The sequence below is a fragment of the Mus caroli genome, unplaced genomic scaffold (assembly GCF_978045245.1).
Source record: "Mus caroli unplaced genomic scaffold, Mus_caroli_1 scaffold_5, whole genome shotgun sequence".
In the NCBI taxonomy this organism is placed as follows: domain Eukaryota; kingdom Metazoa; phylum Chordata; class Mammalia; order Rodentia; family Muridae; genus Mus; species Mus caroli.
Genome location: NW_028227260.1, coordinates 5,463,165 through 5,482,709, shown reverse-complemented (window position 1 = coordinate 5,482,709; position 19,545 = coordinate 5,463,165). Strand labels below are relative to the sequence as shown.

General features: G+C 41.3%; 2 protein-coding genes across 4 annotated transcripts in view; one reads left to right on the top strand and one right to left on the bottom strand.

The window, feature by feature from the left end:
* Positions 1-6,147, bottom strand: part of Ofd1 (OFD1 centriole and centriolar satellite protein) — a 48,957-nt gene extending 42,810 nt beyond the window's left edge. The window contains exons 1-3 of one of the 3 annotated variants that reach the window (XM_029473384.2): positions 6,100-6,147; positions 5,694-5,816; positions 5,432-5,530 (exon numbers count right to left, since the gene is read on the bottom strand). In XM_029473384.2, the coding sequence (XP_029329244.1) occupies positions 5,432-5,530; positions 5,694-5,708 (114 nt within the window). In that variant the 5' untranslated portion in view covers positions 5,709-5,816; positions 6,100-6,147. The other 2 variants (XM_021153615.3, XM_029473383.2) reach the window with 2 other exon arrangements.
* Positions 6,148-6,170: 23 nt separating this feature from the next.
* Positions 6,171-18,563, top strand: Trappc2 (trafficking protein particle complex subunit 2). Its single transcript, XM_085837909.1, has 5 exons — positions 6,171-6,273; positions 12,212-12,323; positions 15,223-15,371; positions 16,065-16,146; positions 17,579-18,563. The coding sequence occupies exons 2-5, from the start codon at positions 12,231-12,233 to the stop codon at positions 17,675-17,677; spliced, it is 423 nt and encodes a 140-aa protein (XP_085694035.1). The 5' UTR covers positions 6,171-6,273; positions 12,212-12,230; the 3' UTR covers positions 17,678-18,563.
* The last annotated feature ends 982 nt before the right edge of the window (positions 18,564-19,545 follow it).

Below are 19,545 nucleotides of genomic sequence, written 5' to 3'. Positions count from 1 at the left end.
GCAGAAGGTAGAAACCACTTCTTTCACAATTTCTTACCCCCTCAGTAGACTTGGGCAAAAGCTTTCTTTCTCCAGCTCCCAAAACCACTGTCCACAGATTATAACTTGACTTCTCTAAAAGCATTTTCAACTGCTTGTTATCAGGAAATCAAGCCAAAGGGTATATTCTGCCACTTCATTCCAACTGTGGATTGTGGCGGTCTATGAAAGTATTGGCTCAATCCAGTTCTTGGGCATTAATACTGATCAAAATAAATTTTAGCTGGTTTTCACTTGCTTGTTTCCCAGGACAGGGTTTCTCTGTGCAGGCTTGGTTATGCTGGAACTCACTCTATAGATGGATCAGGCTGGCCTCCAACTCAGAGATCTACCTGCCTCTACACTGCCTCCCAAGTGCTGGGAATAAAGGTGTGAGCCACCACACTCAGCTTAAAATTTAGTTCTTAACAAAGAAATAACATACAGGAGGGAAACTAGTATATCCCAAGAAGATTATCGAAAATATACTTTCGGGTTGGCAAGATGGCTCAAAGAAAAAAGGCACTTGCCAGGTAAGCCAGATAACCTGGGTCTTCTGACACCTGGGATCAGAGATGGAGGGAGAGAATGGACTCCCAAAAAGTTGTCTTTGAGGGTCACATATGGAAATGTGCACAGCCATTCGTGTACACAAGCATTCTTTTAAAAATAAAAACAATGCACTATCACATAGGTATTCATTCATATGTCACACCACTGGAAGATAGATTTCTTACCACTGATAAATGATGACATAAAGGGTCAGAGTACAAAATTTTCTTCACATTACAACACTGGCACTATTCATTTGAATTTTAAGAAAATCTCCTAAATTAACAAGACTACTAAATGTTTAAGTAGTTTTTACATATAGTTTAGAAATGTACAACTGTGCTTAACTTAACAGCAAGTTGCCTAGATTCTTGAGGTTCTGTATGAAACAAAATGTAATAATTTATCAAGGAAGCACCAAAAGGGGTCTTTAGTTTAGCTCTTTCTGCTATCCTTGAGTATGGTAGAATGCTGCTAAAACCGCTTTCCTAGAAAACAAAAACAGCATCTACCCTCCTTTTACAGTCCCAAGGACAGATGATGTATTGAAGTTCACTCTGGGAGCAACTGAGTTTATTAGGTTTGCTTACAGAGAAATGAGTGAGGTTTTTATGTGTAGGAGTGTAGATGCCCTTAAAGGAAGCAGTCACAACAAATGAATTCTGCACCCATTATGACGACTCCTTCCCAATCTATATACTCTAGCCCCTGCCTGAGAATGGGGCCATGTACAATCAGAGCAGAACTGCAAACTATCAGGGAAGAGTGACTGGATACTCCAGAGGAGGTCCCATGATCCTACCCACCCAACATTTAGGAAGGAATGTCAACAGTCAACAAGCCTGGCTATGATGGATGATCTTCTGTAAGCAGATCCAGCTCAATCCGTAAAGATGGTGGGAGTTTGGCATGGTATATCTAAGCACCACGACAGAACATATATCTAAACCCCTCTACTTAAAAAGACATTTACACTGAACAAATTACACACACTCGGCATTATTCACAACCCGACATAGTAAAGCAAAAAAGAAAGAAGGAAAACAAAAGGGAAAGTGCAACATCTTCCACCAATCAAATTTAGAAGTAGCTTAATTGAATGCATAAAATACACCAAGGAAATGATCTATTCAGTCCTAGCTTAACCAATAGAAGAATTTACGATTACTTGCCTAAAGGAAAAAATTAGTGGTGGTGTGTGCTGAAAGGAAAATAAGAGCAAGAAAAACTAAAATTGCAATTATAAATGAACTGCCTTCCTGACAATCACAAAAAGCAAAAAATACTTGCTAGTAGAGACACAAAATTGACTTAGAGCTTCCCAACAGCCAATACACTAGGAAAATACTCAAAATTAAATTGTGCAGGCTGAAGAGATAGCTCAGTCAGTAAAGTAGTTTGCCTTACAAACAAAAAGACCTGAATTTGACCCCCAGAACCCACATAAAGCCAGGCACAGTGGTGAACAATTGTTATCCCAGAGCTGAGAAGGTAAAGACAGGAAGATCCCTGGGGCTTACAGTCCAGCTAATCTACCTGAATTAGAGGAGAGCTCCAGGTTCAATGAGGAACCTGTCTCAAAACACTGAGGGAAAATGCAACTGAGGAAGGCACCTGACATCAACATCTGGCCTCCACACCGTATGTTAGAGAGCGCACTCCCCCTCCATATACATGACTCTCCTGAACAGCTTGGAGGCTGGTGATGTATCTCAGTTGGTAGAGTAGTTTTCCTTTCATGCATAAGAACTCAGGTTTGATCTCCAGCACCAAATAAACAGGTGATTCAAATAAAATGGGAAGTTTAAGGTAGCCCTTGGCTCTATACATAGTTCAAGGCCAGTCTGGGCTACAAACACCCTGTCTCAAAAAAAAAAGTGGTTAAGAGTATCTGTTACATAATCATGAGGATTAGAGTTTAAATCCTAGTATCTGTGCAATAAGCCAGCTGGGTGTCCTGCTAACCATGAGGAATCAGACAGCTTGTTCAGGCCTCCATGCAAGTATAGGCACACAAACTACACAGGTGCACACACTCAGGCAGACATAAATAAAATCTTTTTAAAAATAGCAGCACAAGGGGCTGGCGAGATGGCTCAGTGGTTAAGAGTGCCGACTGCTCTTCCGAAGGTCCCAAGTTCAAATCCCAGCAACCACATGGTGGCTCACAACCATCTGTAACAAAATCTGATGCCCTTTTCTGGAGTATCTGAGGACAACTACAGTGTACTTACATATAATAAATAAATAAATCTTAAAAAAAAATAGCAGCACAAAAGGACAGTTCTCACAAAGTCTGTGAAACTCAAAGCATGAGACAAAATTTTGCCAATCTTAACACTCATCTCAGAAATGGTCTTAACTAGAGCAAAAATAAAGAAACAGATGACTTGACAAGTTTCATTTTATCCCTAAATTGGATGTAGGAGAAGATGTCTGTAATGTTAATCATAGGAAGGTGGAGTCAGGAGCATCACCTAAGTGTGAGGCAGTAGAGTGAGACACTGTTTCAAAACCACAAGTTATGACAAGACCCACAGATTGAACAAAAGTACCTAGACATAAATGACTTTGTAATTGACTAGAAGTACAAATTCATTTCAAAGAAAAGGAGAATATAAATTAAGCACTAAATTCCATAAAATTTACATTATAACTCACCTCTATCAGTCATTGAACTAAGAAAGTAAAAATGATCTAAATGTGCCCTGCTTTTCCTTTTTCAATTGGGCTAATGGACTGAAAAAGCAGTCATGCCGAAACTGGGAACAAGACTTGCACAAAGGGGTTACTGATAATGATAACCATTGCTTAAGACCAAATCAAACTGAGACATGAAGGACTATCAAGTCTAATCTAGAGTATGACATGCCCAGATTGTTCAATATTAGAGATTAATAAAGTATATTCAATTCAGGTGGTTAAATCCAGAATCATTAATGGGTTAGAGTTCAATGTAAAAGATCAAGCCTTTCTATCATTTCAAATGTGGGCGTTAAGGAGGTGGCTCAGTTGATGAAATACCTTTTGTGCAAACATGAGATCCTGAGTTCAATCCCTACCTACCATACACATAAAAAGCTAAGTATGATAGTCAGTGCTTGTAATTCCAGCACTGGGGCTTGGGTGTGGGATGGGGTGGATACCTGGAGCTCAATGGCCAGCAAGCCTAGCCAAATCAGTGAGCCTAGGTCAGTGAGAAAGAAACCCTGTCTCAAAACACAAGGTGGATGGCTCACAGATACCTAAGGTAGACCTCTGGCCTACACAGGAACACGCACGCATGCATATGCATCTACACACACAGGAGCCAGAACACACATATGCACACCAACACAAAAGTGAACAAACATCCAATGACATGAGAATTTAAAAAGTTTGGCTTTTGACCTAATAAATATTAGACATCAATATTTGTACAGCCAGATTAAAGCAGAACATGGAGGGGAAAGTACTGCAACAAAAATAGAAAACTCTTAAAATACTACCACTCTAACCAGTCTCATGGGAAAAGAGAGTGAGCGAGCCAGAAAAGCACAACAAAGAAGTGAAGCAGAAAGTGAAGCAGTCATTTTTTTTCAGTGTTACCCTGCTAAACAAATGAAACAACAATGACACAAATATTCCCAAACTGCTTGTGAAATATACACCAACAATCCTTTCCTAGCCATATGGACACACTGCTAGAAACGCTCTTACCCCAAGGCATAATGGCCCTGGCCTAACACCCCAGTACTCAGGAAGGAAGCAGAACCCTGCAAACTGGCCAAAGCATGCTCAGGCCTTTGTCCTCAGACAGGAAATAACAGGGACAACAAATAGATGAAGTAGAGACCTGGGTAGAAGCCTCAGTCAATAGGAGGCAGCGACCTCCAAGACCTCTGACTGACCAGGAGGAGTCTGCTGCCACTGAAAATAAGGATTTCAAGCAACCTGAGGAAACAGGAACAGGATCCTCATATAATCTAAATTTTAAAATGATATACACGCCTAACAGCAGTTTGTAGTTATGAAATATATGATTTTTCTCTCTTCTGCCCTTCTGTATTTTCTGGACAAGTCTAAAATATTTGTATGTAGTAAAACAAGAGTGGGAAAAATCGGGCTCACCTTTCCTTAATTTCCAATTCTATATGTAAAATATAGTCTAAAAGGTATATTGTAAGGAAACACATTGAACTAACTCCATCCCTTGCTGTTACCCAGACTTAAGATGTACTAATAAACAGTTGCTATTCATTTAAAATATTCACACTCTAAAATATCTTATGTGTACTTACTATTACTGATACAGGGTATCACTATGAAGTCTTGGCTGACCTGGAACTGGCTATTTGGCCCAGCTACCCTCACAAGAGATGTGCCTTCCTCTGCTTCCGAAGAACTGGGATAAAGGCGTGTGACAAGCCACCTGGTACCATTCCACTATAGATTTTTTTTTTTTCTAGGGAGTCTCATCAAACAGACTGGGCATCATTTTGTTGTTCTCAGATATGTATCCCACCGTACTCCGCTCACATGCACCTTCTCATTACCCTCTGCAGTCTGTTCCTCACAAGTCCCCCTCCTGCTCACTACATATACGTAGCATGATCAAGTCGAGACTGTGAACAAGATTTGTAACAGCAGCTTAGTTTTATGGCAATGTGTTCATTATACACGTTATGTGCTACCTTAATGTCAGTTCAAGAAATCTATTATATGCTCTTTTAAAAGACGACTGAAACGCAACATTTTCAGAATGTAACTCACTCATACAATCGATATTTCAGTATTTTAGAATGCATTTAAACGTGGAGCCACCTGCGGTTAAAGGTTACACTTGTGGAAGTAACGACACAACTATGCCTAAATCTGATACCTGAAGTGTGTCCAGTACACCCCGATCCTTAAACGTCTGGTATAGCTTTTTGCGCAGTTCATCTTGACTCAACACATCAGACTTGTGGGGCATGTTGGACTGAAAAGAGAAAATGATGGGTTACCTAGTGTCAAAGTGGACCTGAATTCCAGAAATCAGACCAGTGACCTCACCGGAAGTCCTAAGGAAGCTTTAACGGACATCAAAACAAAGAGATGTCCTGTCCGGAAAACCCTGGTAAGTGAGTGGCAGGTGGCACTACCTGAGCCATCCTCATCTGCTTTCCTCCCGAGCTCGCCCCTCCACGGTCGGACTCCTCGGCCCCGGCCGGGGCGCAGGAGGAGAGGGAGCCTTTGACCTCGGAATCCAGCTTGTCTCTGGGGACCTGGGGGACCAAGAGATCTGAACATTCAGCCCCTAACTCGTCAAGCAGCGGCGCTTCCTCCCACGGTTCGGGAAGGGTGGGCGGGGCCGCGAGCCAGGAGGGACTCTGGACGGAATAAAGACGCAAACGACAAGCGAGGGCCCCGAAGCGGCCGCTCAGTCGGCAGTTTTCCCTGCTCCGTAGCTCATCCCTACACTGCCCGCCGCCTGCTCCGCCCGCTCCGCCCGCTCCACCCGCTCCACCCGCTCCACCCGCTCCGCCCGCTAGGCCGGCCCAGCCTAACCGCCCAGGCTTTAGCCCTCCGTGACGCCTGCGTGCTCTTAGGCGAGCAGTCCCGGCCACGTCTCGCGAGAGCATAGCCTCAGATCTCGCGGGAGTGACTTTGGGACTCCCAGGCTGAGGCTCCGGAGCGCAGATTAAAGAGGTGGCTGGTTCTCATCTCGGCTCCTCCCTACAGGTGAGCTCTGGAGGGAAGCAGGCGGCGGGCACTCCGGGTGATACGGACAGTGATACGGACAGTGGTCTTCTACCTCTACCCAGCCCTGACTCGGGACAGCACGCCCAGTCCCTGGCGCCGAGTAATCCCGGTTCTCCTAGTTGGTACAGCCTCCGTGTCCCCTTGGAGGGGACCTCCGCGCACTGGGACGGAGGCTTGGCGTTCTCCAGGTCGCTAACGCAGTGCATCTTCATTGCAGTGCCATTGCCCTTTGCAGTCGGTTTGCTGTAGAAAGCGGTCCCTGGCATCGTAGGTTGACCGCATCCTTGGTCTGTTTCCATTAAATGCCAGTGGTACCCTACCTCGCCCTCACGTGTCTCCAGACTTTGACAGATGCTCTCAAAGAGGGCAAAAGCTCATCTCCTTGAGAAGCACGGAGCTTCATTTTATAGAAAAGCCCCACTGGTTTTGCTGATCTATGGGGCAAGTTGAATTTACAGCTGTCAGGAGCAAGTTTCTGAAAGGTTCCTCCATAGAGAGATTTGCTATAAATATGGACGGCTTTGAACTGGGCTGCATGCGTTTTATCTTGTGTTTGCCTGTTAACTAAAATGTTTAACTTGTAAGGATTTCTAAATTCATCCTCCTGCTCTTGCACTGGTAGTCTTCCACCATTGCACCATATGAATTTTTAGCTTCCTGGTAACTTCAGATGTCAGCCCTGGGCTTGGCCTTTACAGCAGTTTAGAATAAGTCTGTCAAGTCTAGAGTTAAAAAATACTTGGTCTTGTGTATGTACTGCACTCCCTCAAACCCATACCAGACATGAATAATTGATCATAGCCATTCAACCACACTGTTTCTCAGCACCAACTCCTGACAGCCATACCAGACATGAATAATTAATTGATCACAGCCTTTCACTGCTGACCACACAGTTTCTCAGCACCAGCTCCTGGCAGCCATACCAGCAAAGCAGATTTTGCTCATAAGGAACCTCGAGCTATCCCTAGTCAAATCCTCACTTAGCTTAAAACACCCTCGGCTGGTTTCTTCAGTTGCTCTTGTTTTGTTTTCAGACCATTCATTGTCTAAGTCCCCACCCCCATCCTCCTACTCCCAACATATTGTTTAAAGGTATCCATCATTTGAACTTATGATTCCCAGAACTGAGTATTTTCACAGGAGATGTAATGAGGATGACAGCAGCACTTTCCACACCTTGTTTGGACACCATCTTCACTCAGTTTTTGGTTGTTTTGTACTTTTAGATTTATTTTAGAGGTGTGTGTGTGTGTGTGTGTGTGTGTGTGTGTGTGTATGTGTGTGTAATGAGTACAGGTACCCACAGAGTCCAGAAGAAGGCATTAGATCCCATAGAGCTGGAGTTACAAGCAGTTGTGAGCTGCCTGATATAGGAGCTGGGATTGAACTTGGGTCCTCTGCAAGAGCAGTATGTTCTCTTAACCGCTGCGCAATCTTTTTGCCCCAGCTGTCTTACTCTTTATTCAGCCTAGAATTCTTTAGCTTTCCTTTCTTGACATGTCAGGCTGCTGCTGCCTTACTGAGCAATAAATCCAAACTTTTCGATTCTCATTTCTTTTTCTCTAGGGTTCTCTCCTTTTGTTGTACAGTTGGTTTGTTGTTACTGGTTTTAGTTTTTTGAGGGAGAGTCTCATACTGTGGCCTAGGCTGGACCAACTCATAATTGTTCTCTTGTTTTAGCCTCCCTAGTGCTGGGTTTAAAGATGTGAGCCACAGTACCTGGCTTCTGCTGATTTTAAAACTCAAGTATAAAACTATATCTCAGTCTCTTATATCTTAATAATTTTATGCAACACTTGTAGACTTACAGGTCCCATGGTGTCTTTCCTGTTATCCCATTCTGAGACAGGGTCTCCCTTTATATAGTCTTGGCTGTCCCTGGTGTTATATGCAGGTCATGCTGTCTTAACCTCACAAAGATCCATCTGCTTCCCCCTCACAAGTGCTGGAATCAAAGATGTATACCACCAGACCTAGCATTGGAGATCATTTTTAATCCTAACTTTGGTCTACTAATAAACTCTTAATAGTTACCTTGGATTTGAATGTGATAAGCTGTCTTTAAGTTACTGATTTAGTACCAACCATGATAGCACAGACCTACAATCCAAGCACTGAGAAGGCTAAAACAAGAGGATCATGAGTTCAGAGACAGCCTGGGCTACATAGCAAGAACCTGTCTCAAAACAAAACATATACACATACACACACATGCACATACCCTCCAGGAAAAAAAAAAGTATTGATCCAAAGGCCGAGATGGAAACCTCTGTGGAGACATTGGACCATCAATTGGCATAGAACACTCAGATGTTTCTGGGTATTAATTTTAAGTCAGCTTTAGGTTGCCCCTTATTCAGCAAATAACGAGTGTTGGCTAGATTGCTGGCACTGTCGGAACCCTGGGGATATTATACAGAACAGAACAGTGTGTCTATTCTCTTTGAGGGCTTCTTTCTGTCACCCAGGTTATAGGTCTCCAGTGTGCTCCTACATAGATACCAAAATACCCAGAAAATTTACTGTCTACCTACCACATTTCCTTTACAGAGCAGAAAAGTGAAGTTTGATGTGGTTTGTTCTTAGTATAAGTAGAGAATTAAATGAATAATAACCTGGATGTGGTGCTAGTAGTGGTTTCTTATACTGAGTGAGCTACCGTACAGAAAAAGGTCCTGACATGCTATCTGACCAAAATCGGCCAGGTAAGACCTACTTAGGTTGGTGTTTTAGTCTCATGAATATACCCCATCATAGATGAGGAGATATCCTTTTATCTGTTTCTGAAAATTGGAATATCATTACCTGTCTCTTAGCATATAGAACCTTTCTGTGCCTATGATTTCTTTAATGTCACTTAACAGTAGATGGAGAGTTGTTGATCCAAGCTGTGTAATTGGCCAGGACCTGAAGACTTTTTTGAATTGAAATGCTTAGGAAGTTTTCTAATATCTAACATGCAGTCTTGAAATTTGCATCCTGCCCCGCCTGTCTGCCTGCCCCGCTGCTGGGAAGTTATGCTTTGTATGTAACAGGGAGAATGGAAATTAAGCAGATTTGCATCTTTTGTTATTTCCGTGTATGTCCAGTGCTGGAAGCCCTTCTTTTCCTAATGGTCACAACCTACAGAAGCATTGGCTTTTCTTACATAGCTTGTACACTTAAGTTCTCCTTTAATTTTGCTCTTTTCATGGAGCCTGGCTAGCTTTGAGCTTAGGATCTGCCTGCCCTAGCTTCCGCGGTGCTAGGATTGCATGTCTGCTTTAATCTGTGTATTTGGGGATCAGCTAATAAGCACCTATTTTACCCATAGGGACTGTAACATTTTTAAAAGTTGTAGAGATAAGATGCTTAGTGGCTTCTATATTAGATAGTATGGTTATAGAGCATTTCTATCTTGGCAGAAAGTTTACTAGCGTGGACAACAAAAGTGTGTATCACCTTTGCCCAGGGCCCAGCATGAGGTAAGCCTAAGAATAGTAGCTAAGTCTAAATGCTGCTGCATACTTTCTCTTACATATGAGATCTAGGTTGAAAAACATTTGCAAATAAAGGAAGTGGGGACTGTTTGAGAGAGGTAAGGAGGGAGTAACAAGAAGGTGGTAAGGAAATGGAGATGACCAAAGTGGGTCTCAGTGACTGTGTGATGTGGTTTCTGTTTGGATGAAGATGGCCTGGGAAAGCCAGTGTTTATGCAGTAAGTGAGTACTAAGGGAAAAAAGCTCTGTCTCACTGCCTAGCTGAGTAGCTTGTAAGAGAACCCTTATACACATTTCCTATTCTATTTAATGGTATCCTTAGACAAGACACTTCTATACCATTTGCACATCCCATAAAGGAACTGTGGGACATGATGTGGGTTATCTTTTTGTGCCTGCATTTCCTTCTGCTGTCTGGGGGCTCCCTCCTATGCGATTGTGGCTATTTGTGCCGAACAAAGTAAATCCTTCCCTTGGCATACTGCAGCCCTTTATAGCAAGAATTCATGATATCATTGCTTAGTTGCTTCAAACTTCAAGTTCTCTTTCCTTTCCTTTTCTCTGTGACTACTGCAAAGGCTTCCTAGCCTCACATAGTTTTATATCATTCCTGCTTATCTTTGTTATCCACTTTTAATATTGGATCCTTTTTCTTGTCTTTCTCCTAAAACTAACAGCTTTTTCTGGAAAGGACTAAATGGTAAACAATTTCAGGCTCAATGCTAGGTAGTCTCTGTTGTCAATGCTCAGATCTTCCATTGAAGGATGAAAGCAGTTTTTAGACAATAGTAGTAGGGTGCATGAGGTTAAGTTTTGGCCTGCAATCTGCAAGTGTGGGCTCCTGCCCTAGATAATGTTCTAAACACTTCATTGTGCCAAAAAGAGTCTCAAGTTTGTCTTCCACAATTATAGACTTCCATTTTGAAATGTGCTAACTTTGCCTTGCTTTTCTTCATTAGGGAACACATTCCCAATTTCTTTGGTTATCATTGATTTTTCTGTGAATCAGCAGACGACCTAGGGGGGCTTGGTAAGCTGTGGTCTTTCATGGCTTCAGATGTCCAGGAGGCTAACTAGACAGTCCAGTTGCCTAGATTCTGATACAATACTGAGGAGTTAGCTGTGTCATGTATTCTTCCATGGTATTCTAGATAACACTTAATCAAGCCCTCACTGTCAGCCAGACACCCTGTGTTAGATTTCCATGCTTTACATATGTTAGCTTGGGTAGTAAGCCTCCTACACATCAGTAAAGTCGCTCCAGTGTTGCCACTGTTGTATATATGAGGAAGCAGACAGGGTGGTTAAACTGGTACCTATGGTCACATTCCAAGTGAGACCCAGAACCTGGCTTTGTCTAAACCCAAAGCCCTTGTATATGCATACTAAAATCCACCCCATCTACCAAGCAGCTTTCTGATAATTTCTGTTGAAACCCATGGAATAGGGTTGGTGCAGTCAAGGCACCTGCCACCAAGCCTGACAACCTAGGTTTGATCCTTAGGGCTCACATGGAAGCAAGAGGTAACAGATCTTCATGGTGCATGCAGATGCACCTACTCACCCAACACACACACACACACAGTAAATGTATTTTTTTTTTAATGTAAAACTGTGGAATACTTAGTTTCTGCCTACCTTACCCAAATTTCTCTTATTTTTGTTGTTGTTTGTTTTTATTTTGAGACAGTCTCTATTATGTAGCTGTGGCTGCCTCAGAACTTGCTATATAGACCAGACTGGACTGGAAGTCATAGAAATCCACCTGCCTCTGCTTCCCAGATGCTGGGATTAAAGACTTGTCTATTATGCCTGCCAGGCTTTCATAATAAATTAGTGTATGAAGAGACATATCATAGGCCCTTGTATTTTCAGGGACTTAAATTTGTAGCATACATCCTTCTGATAGAAAGAAGCCAAAAACACTGTATAATCTGTGGACAAATATTTTATTACATTGTCTCTCTTGTGTAGGAATGATTTGTGGTAAAGCTGGCTTTTAGCTTCTTTTGAAGGGTACCTCCGGAATACTTCTGAGACAAGCTAATTATGTCCTTTGCCTTTTCTACTGTTTAACCAACAACCTCTATTAGTCTCTCCAGGTGCCAATGGGAATACTTTAAGCCAAGACATACTCCATCAGATGAAGGGGCCCTTGAGCTAAATGTTTACATTTTCAATCATGAAAATACCATCTTTATGATATAAGTTTTCCAGTTTCCTTCAGAAGATATAGTACATTGGGACATATCATAGATATTTAATGTGTAGAGTCCGAGAGTCATATGCCTATGATAGTATACTACAAAGCAGACCATATTGCCCAATTTAAATAGGAAAATTAGAATTCTGTACTTCGTGTTAATCATTTTGGACCTTAGTATTGATTAAAAGTATGTGTATTTTTTGTTTGTTTGTTTGTTTAATTTGATTAGGAGCTACGTATTGGAGACAATGTCTGGAAGCTTCTACTTCGTAATTGTTGGCCACCATGATAATCCAGTTTTTGAAATGGAATTTTTGCCACCTGGGAAAGCAGAATCCAAAGTATGTATGCAACCTTAAATTGTTTTGTTTTGTTTTTGTTTTTTCAAGACAGGGTTTCTCTGTGTAGCCCTGGCTGTCCTGGAACTCACTTTGTAGACCAGGCTGGCCTCGAACTCAGAAATCGGCCTGCCTCTGCCTCCGGAGTGCTAGAATTAAAGGCACCACTACCTGGCGCAACCTTATTTTTTTTTTAATTAGTTGTTTTTATTTTAAAGATTTATTTATTTTATGTATATGAGTAAACCATCATTGCTCTCTTTCAGACACACCAGAAGAGGGCATCAGATTCCATTACAGATGGCTGTGAGCCACCATGTGGTGCTGGGAATTGAACTCAGGACCTCTGGAAGAGCAGTCAGTGTTCTGTGCTCTTAACCATTGAGCCCTCTCTCCAGCCCACAACCTTAAATTAATAAGACTTTGTATGTCATTTTAATGGCATGTCATAATAGTATTTTCGAAATGAAATAGATCAGGATAAATAAAACAACTGAGATATAGCAACAATTAAATTAGATCTTATCTGGAGTTCCATAGGCTGATAGAAAACAGGTAGGGAAGGAATGTCACCAACTATGAAAGGCTTCTTAAGCATATGGAAATGTAGCCTACCTATCATGGGCCTGGGACAATTTTTGTTGCCTCAAAATGCCATAGTAGTCCATTGTGCTTCCGCAAATCCTATTTTCATCAGAGCAGACATAGATCAGTTTGCACCTGAGGATTAAAAGAACCTTACTCCCATGTTGTCATCCTGTCATCAGGACTATAGCAATTTATTTCTGTGGCTTTTCCAGCACTGCTTAAATTGTTTCTATCTTACTGACAGCCAGGCCACATCAGGAAATTCTAAAGGCCACAGCAGAGGTCCTGCTTTCTTGTTATCTAACTTGTCTAGGTATTAGTTCCTTCTCTGGCTACCACTCACTTTAAAGCCTTTCCACAGTATGTGCCGAATTCCTCAAGAGTGATCATCAGTGTATAGGAAGGGAAAACTGCTTAAGAGACGGACACAGCATACAGCTATTTCTCTAAGGATTCAGGAATCCTCTGAATGGCATGGCAACATTAGGAATGCAAACATACTTTAACTGTATAAGGGTTCCTGGGTAACTGGTGACCTTCCACCAGCCTCATTCTGGGAACAACCTCCCCAGTAAAAAGGTTAATCTAGTTTCTTGTGGCTGTCATAGCAAAGTATCAAAACTTGAGTGGCATAGAACAAAAATGCACTGTAGCAGTTTTAAGAGCAAATGTCTGAAATTAACACCTTGGCAAGGCCTCACTCCTATGAAAGGTAGTTCTCTTGGCCTGTAGCAACTTAGTTCCTGCATTCTGGTAGCTTTCTCCTTGTGTACATGTGGCCAGATATCCCATTTCATTTTTTGTTGTGGAGGATGTCAGAGTTTCACTTTGTAGCCCTGACTCTCTTGGAGTTCACGAGATGGCCCAGGATGGCCTCCAGGTCATAAATACTCTGTCCTTAAACTCCTTCGTGCCAGGATTACAGGTATGAGACACCGCACACCACAGCAAACTTTTCTAAGGACAGCAAGTTCACTGGATTAGAGGCCCGCTCTACTCCAGAGTGACCTCAACTAGCTACATCTTCAGTGACCCTCTTTCTAAGGCCACATTGTGAGGACCATGTGAGTTTTGAGAAGGACTCTATATACTAGTAGTTCTCAACCTTCCTAATGCTGCGACAGTTTAATACAGTTCCTCATGTGGTAGTGACTCCTCAACCATAAACTTATTTCATTGCTACTTTATAACTGTGATTTTCCTACTATTTATGAATCGTAATTTAAATATCTGATACAGATGGTCTTAGCTGACCCCTGTGAAAGAGTTTTTCAACCTCCAAAGGGGTTGCCACCCATAGTTTGAGAACCACTGCTATATACCATATAGAATCTCTTCCATAGCAGGTGGTTTTTAAAAAACACATTGACAAAGAGAATTCCACAGGAGTAAGACTTCATCCAGGTCAGGAATTTACTCTCTATATTGTAGTTAGTCACTCTTGCCTTCTTTTCAGTTAGGCCATCTTGCCCATGAAGAGGACACCCACAGTTCTGAGCAGATTGTTTCTGCTGTTAATAGAGATGACAGTTCGAACCTGGGCTGAGCATGACCTCCTTCCCCATCCCAGGTCCCAAAGCCATGTAAAGCTCAGTTCTGCAAGAGGCCTATCATAGGTCTTCACAAGTGCCACCACTACTATCTCTGCAGCTTCTGTTTAGGAAGCCTGGCTGTCCCTTTTGCCTCCAGCCCTTGGGGCCCTATGTACATGGCATCCCTTTGTTTCTCTCCTTGATTTCTACTTTGGTCCCCACCTAAGGAAAGTGCTCTCTTTGGCCGACATCTGCTTGCACACTGTGTGTTTGTCTTCTAGTAAGACAGGGACTTCTGGAAAGTAGGATCTGCCTTATTTCCTCCATTAAAAGTAGTAGTCTTTCTTCAGATGATGAAATAGTTGTAGAAAGTTAGTAACTGCCTTCTACCAGCATTGGAAATATGTTTCATAGTTTCTTGAAGACATTTATTTATTAATTGGTGTTCCTGTTTATGAGTGATAGCAATAATATTTTAAACACCATAATCGTTTATGTCTTATGATAATAATACATGAAATAAATGCAAAGAGTCCTCCCCTAAGAAAAACATGTATGGAGTTTACAGAATAAAAACCAGGCATGCTGGTACTCACCTGTAGTCCTAACACCTGGGAGGCTGAGGCAGGGTCAGGAGCTCAAGAGCATTCTAGGCTACATAGTAAGGCCATATCTAAAATAAGAGAAAACACAATACATACAAATTGACAGACTTTAGAATGAATTGCTGGTGTTCCTAGTGCTGTATGGAAATGTTCATCTTTCTTCATTTTGTTATTTAGGATGATCACCGTCATCTGAACCAGTTTATAGCTCATGCTGCTCTTGACCTTGTGGATGAAAATATGTGGCTTTCTAACAACATGTACTTAAAAACTGTGGACAAATTTAATGAGTGGTTTGTATCAGCATTTGTCACTGCAGGGCATATCCTTACCTTATGGTAGTTTGCTTTCTGCTGCTGTTCTAAACACTGTGACTAAAACCAACTTCAGGAAGAAAAGGGTTAGCTTACACTTCCCGAGTCCATTATTGAGGGAAATCTGGGCAGGAGCTTAAGCAGAAACTGAAGTAGAGACCACCTGCCTATGGATGGTACTGCCGTCAATAAGCTTGGCCCTCCTACAACTTCAAAAGGTCAAGCTAACACAATCTCTTTTCATTTATAAGGCTTTTAAAAAAAACATGGTGTTTAAAGGGGCGGGGGGGGTGGGGGGAGGCAAGCAGCGCTGGAGAGATGGCTCGGAGATTAAGAGCACTAACTGCTCTTCCAGAGGTCCTGAGTTCAAATCCCAGCAACCACATGGTGGCTCACAACCATCTGTAATGGGATCCAATGCCTTCTTCTGGTCTGTCTGAAGACAGTAACAGTGTACTCACATACATTAATATACATACATACATGTTTTGGGGGGTATCTGAACCATAGCAAAAGCTATTTTCCTTAAAGCCTGTTTTAAATTCTCCTTAAGATAAAGCTAAGTTGATTTTAAGCCAGTTTATGTATTCAGCTTTGCCATCACAAAGTACAGTTCATGTGACAAATGTAAAGGCCATCTTACCAGATAACTGCTTTAAAGGCTTCATTTCTAGTAAAGATTATGCCTTAATTCTCTTCACATATGAGATTTATTATGCTTCATGATGTGAGGCAAGAAGATGGAATAAAGAACTTCTTTACTGATGTCTATGATTTGTATATAAAGGTACAGTATACCCTAAAATTAAAATATCTAATGTTTAAAAAGGATAGGGCAGGAAATAGAGCCCAAATTAAGGTATAAAAAGTCAGCTTCTCTTATCATTAGTAATTTCTTCTTAGTGTTTTCTCACATATGTTATGAAGCTCCTATATTAGCTAAGGAACTGATGTGGTTTAGCTTTATGTTAAAGTAAAGTATTTAAACCCTAAATTAAAAGAATTATAGGGCACAGTGGCAATGTCGTGATACCAGCACTTGGCAGAAGCATGAGTTTGAGGCCAGCCAAGCTACACAAGAGTTTTGGGAGGGGTTGGGGTTGGAAATGACAGCAACAGTATTGCATAACTTTTTAAAAAACTGAACATATGAGACATTTATGTTTTACTGTTTGTTTACATAATCCAAAGGGAAATATAGATTAATCCATTTGTAATGAATACAAAGGAGATTCAAGGTCCATGTTAATGTATATAGGCCATATCACACATACTATCGTAAGGTTAGCTTCTTAAGGAACTTCTCAGAACTAAAATACTGAATTCCTAAAGAGGAGCCAGGTAAGGAGATGCATGCCTATGATCCCAGCATTTGGGAGGTAGAATAGGAAATTCAGGAGTGCAAAGCCAGTCTCAGATAAATGGTGAGTTTAAGGCAGCTTTGGGCTGTACAAGAGGCTATCAGACAAGCAGGTGTGGTAGCTTACACCTGAATTTTAAGGCTTAGGAGACTGAAGGACTACAGTGAATTTAAGGCTAGTTAGGTTACAGAGGTCAAGGTCAGGCTAGGGAACAGAATGAGAACCTGCCTCCCAGGGGGGAAAAAACGTTTTTGTTGTTTATTTTTTAAAGATTCTTGTTGCATTTATTTGTCTATTTGTGTGGGTGGGAGGCTCGGGAGGGGTAACACATGCCATGGTGTACTAATGGAGGGAGGTTAGGACAGCCTGGAAGAATCAGTTCTCTCCTACTATGTGGGTTCTGGAGATGGACGTCTGCTTGTCAAGTTGGCTTTAGGCACTGGGCCTGTTAATTTTTTGGGATAGTCTCATGTAGCCCAGCCTAGCCTTGAACTCACTCTGCAGCTAAAGCTAGGCTTGAATTCCTGGTCCTCCTGCAGCTCCCAAGTTCAGAAATTGCACCTGGCTAAGATGTTACAATGGGCATCCTTCTTTGTGAAGCCCACACAGATGCCCTAGATATGCCTTACTTCCTGGGTGTCTCTTTCTCTATAACTCTCATGATTACACTCTATAAATTCCTTTTTGAAATCCAGTTCTGCTTCATCAAAAAAAAAAGCAGTGGAGCACTTTCAGTGAAAATTAAAAATGGGACTCAGACTCTTTGCTAAATTTTAAGATGTAAATTTCCTTTAGCAACCTATGATTTATCAACCACTTTCCTTTAATAGGCTCACTAATAACCCTTTTCTTTCCTAGTTTGCAATGAATCCATTTTATGAACCCAATTCTCCTATTCGATCAAGTGCATTTGACAGAAAAGTTCAGTTTCTTGGGAAGAAACACCTTTTAAGCTAAATGGAGAACAACTCTGAAATAAGCTGTATCATCGTGGGGTATACTCAGGAATGTGTGTTCTGTAAATAATTTGAAATAGCCTGGAAAACATTCCCTTAAAATTGTACTTTGTTTTCATGTTGACTATCAGCATAAATATTCGCTTGTGAACTGTGATATTTATAAACAGCTCTTTACCAGTAGTTTTGAACATTTTTATTTAAAAACTTGAGAAAACTTTTCTTGCCGAAGATAATATGATCTTAATTTATTAATTCAAAAGCATATGTCATAGTTAATATTTGTTAGATTGATTTAAGACTGAAAAGTTCTGGGGACATGAGTGAAATGAGTTATTTATACATTTAGAGATGGTCTTTTAAAATGCATAATACACTGCAGTACCAAGAAGCTGAAGCAGAAAGCCCATGCCAAGTGTTCCATGCTTGCCTACCTCTGCCAGAGGCTGAGAATAACCATCCTGCTGTAACTCTAGACCCCTAGATCTATGTATGCTGCACCAGTTACAGGCCTTGGCAAAATGTGGTGCCTCTGTCACCTTACATTCTAATGTTTCCTTTCTCTTAGTAAACTAAAGGTTTATTTGAATTTATTAATATCTGTACTTGAAAAATGCTATAATATGGATTTAGTATTACTAATAAAAGCCTGGGTTACACTGACATTTACACTTCACCTTTTAGGCTATATACAGGGTGGGAGGTGGCAGATGTGGCCTCTTGTGTTAGAAATGTTGGTTTGATTTTACAGTAATACATATGTATGGAAAAGCAAACCAGATTTTCATGTACACACTGGAAATTTCTCTCCATTCTAACTTTTGAGTAAGTACTTCTAAACTTTCTTGTATTCTTTGGTGAAGTTATCATCACTAGTTTTTTTTTTTAATTTCTTAAATAAAGATTTATATCTAACAATGTGGTAATTTGATGCCTACTTTAAAATGCAGACCAACACACCAATACTTTTTCAATCCCATTTCACTACTGAAGTCTGAAAAGTAATATGGTACATCTTGATCACAGATCACCTCTTACTTGCTGACAAAGGCACTCAGGTAAAATTCTAGGACTTGAGGCTAGACATATTACTCAGCAGTTAAGAATATGTTTTTGTGGTTTTGTTCTTGCAGATGACCCAAACTGGTTTCCCAGCACCTAAAGGGTGTGCCTCTAGGATTTCCAATGCCTCTGGCCTCCTTGAGCACCTACATTTACATGCACATACCAACACGCACACACGCGCGCGCGCGCACACACATACACACACACACACATACTATTAAAAACAATCTTTTTTTTTTAATCTAGTACTTTGAACAATGCTAACAGTCGAGACCCAGATGTTTTTATCATATACAACTTGTCTCACCCTCAATGAGCACGTAACTCACACCCAGGTAGGTGCTATAATTCCCAACCAGTAGCAGCAGCATATTACAGCAGGAAGTCGGGCAAGACTTGGGTTCTAGCCCTGGAGAAGAGGTACCTTGCAAATAGCCTGCTTTTTCTTCAGGCTTATGAGGGCAAAATGGGAACTAGGACCATTCACCTTGTAAATATATTGCAACAGTTAAGTACTAGTTGTCGTGTGACCTTCAGGAAGCTCAAGAGGAAGTCCAGCAATGACTGAGACCTCAGAGTGTTCAAACAGGAAAGCAGCATTCCAGGAATACAGGCATGGGAGCCAGAACCTGTGTAAGGGTAAAGCATTAAGCAAGCTCATCTGACAAAGTTTGGAGCTGATAGGTAAAAGTTCATGTTGGCACTAAATTTTTAAATACATTTATACTCAAAAGGTGATCCAGATAAAAATACATAAACCTGGTTGTATCCTTTCTGTAGCTGGACATTTCTAGGATACCTCAC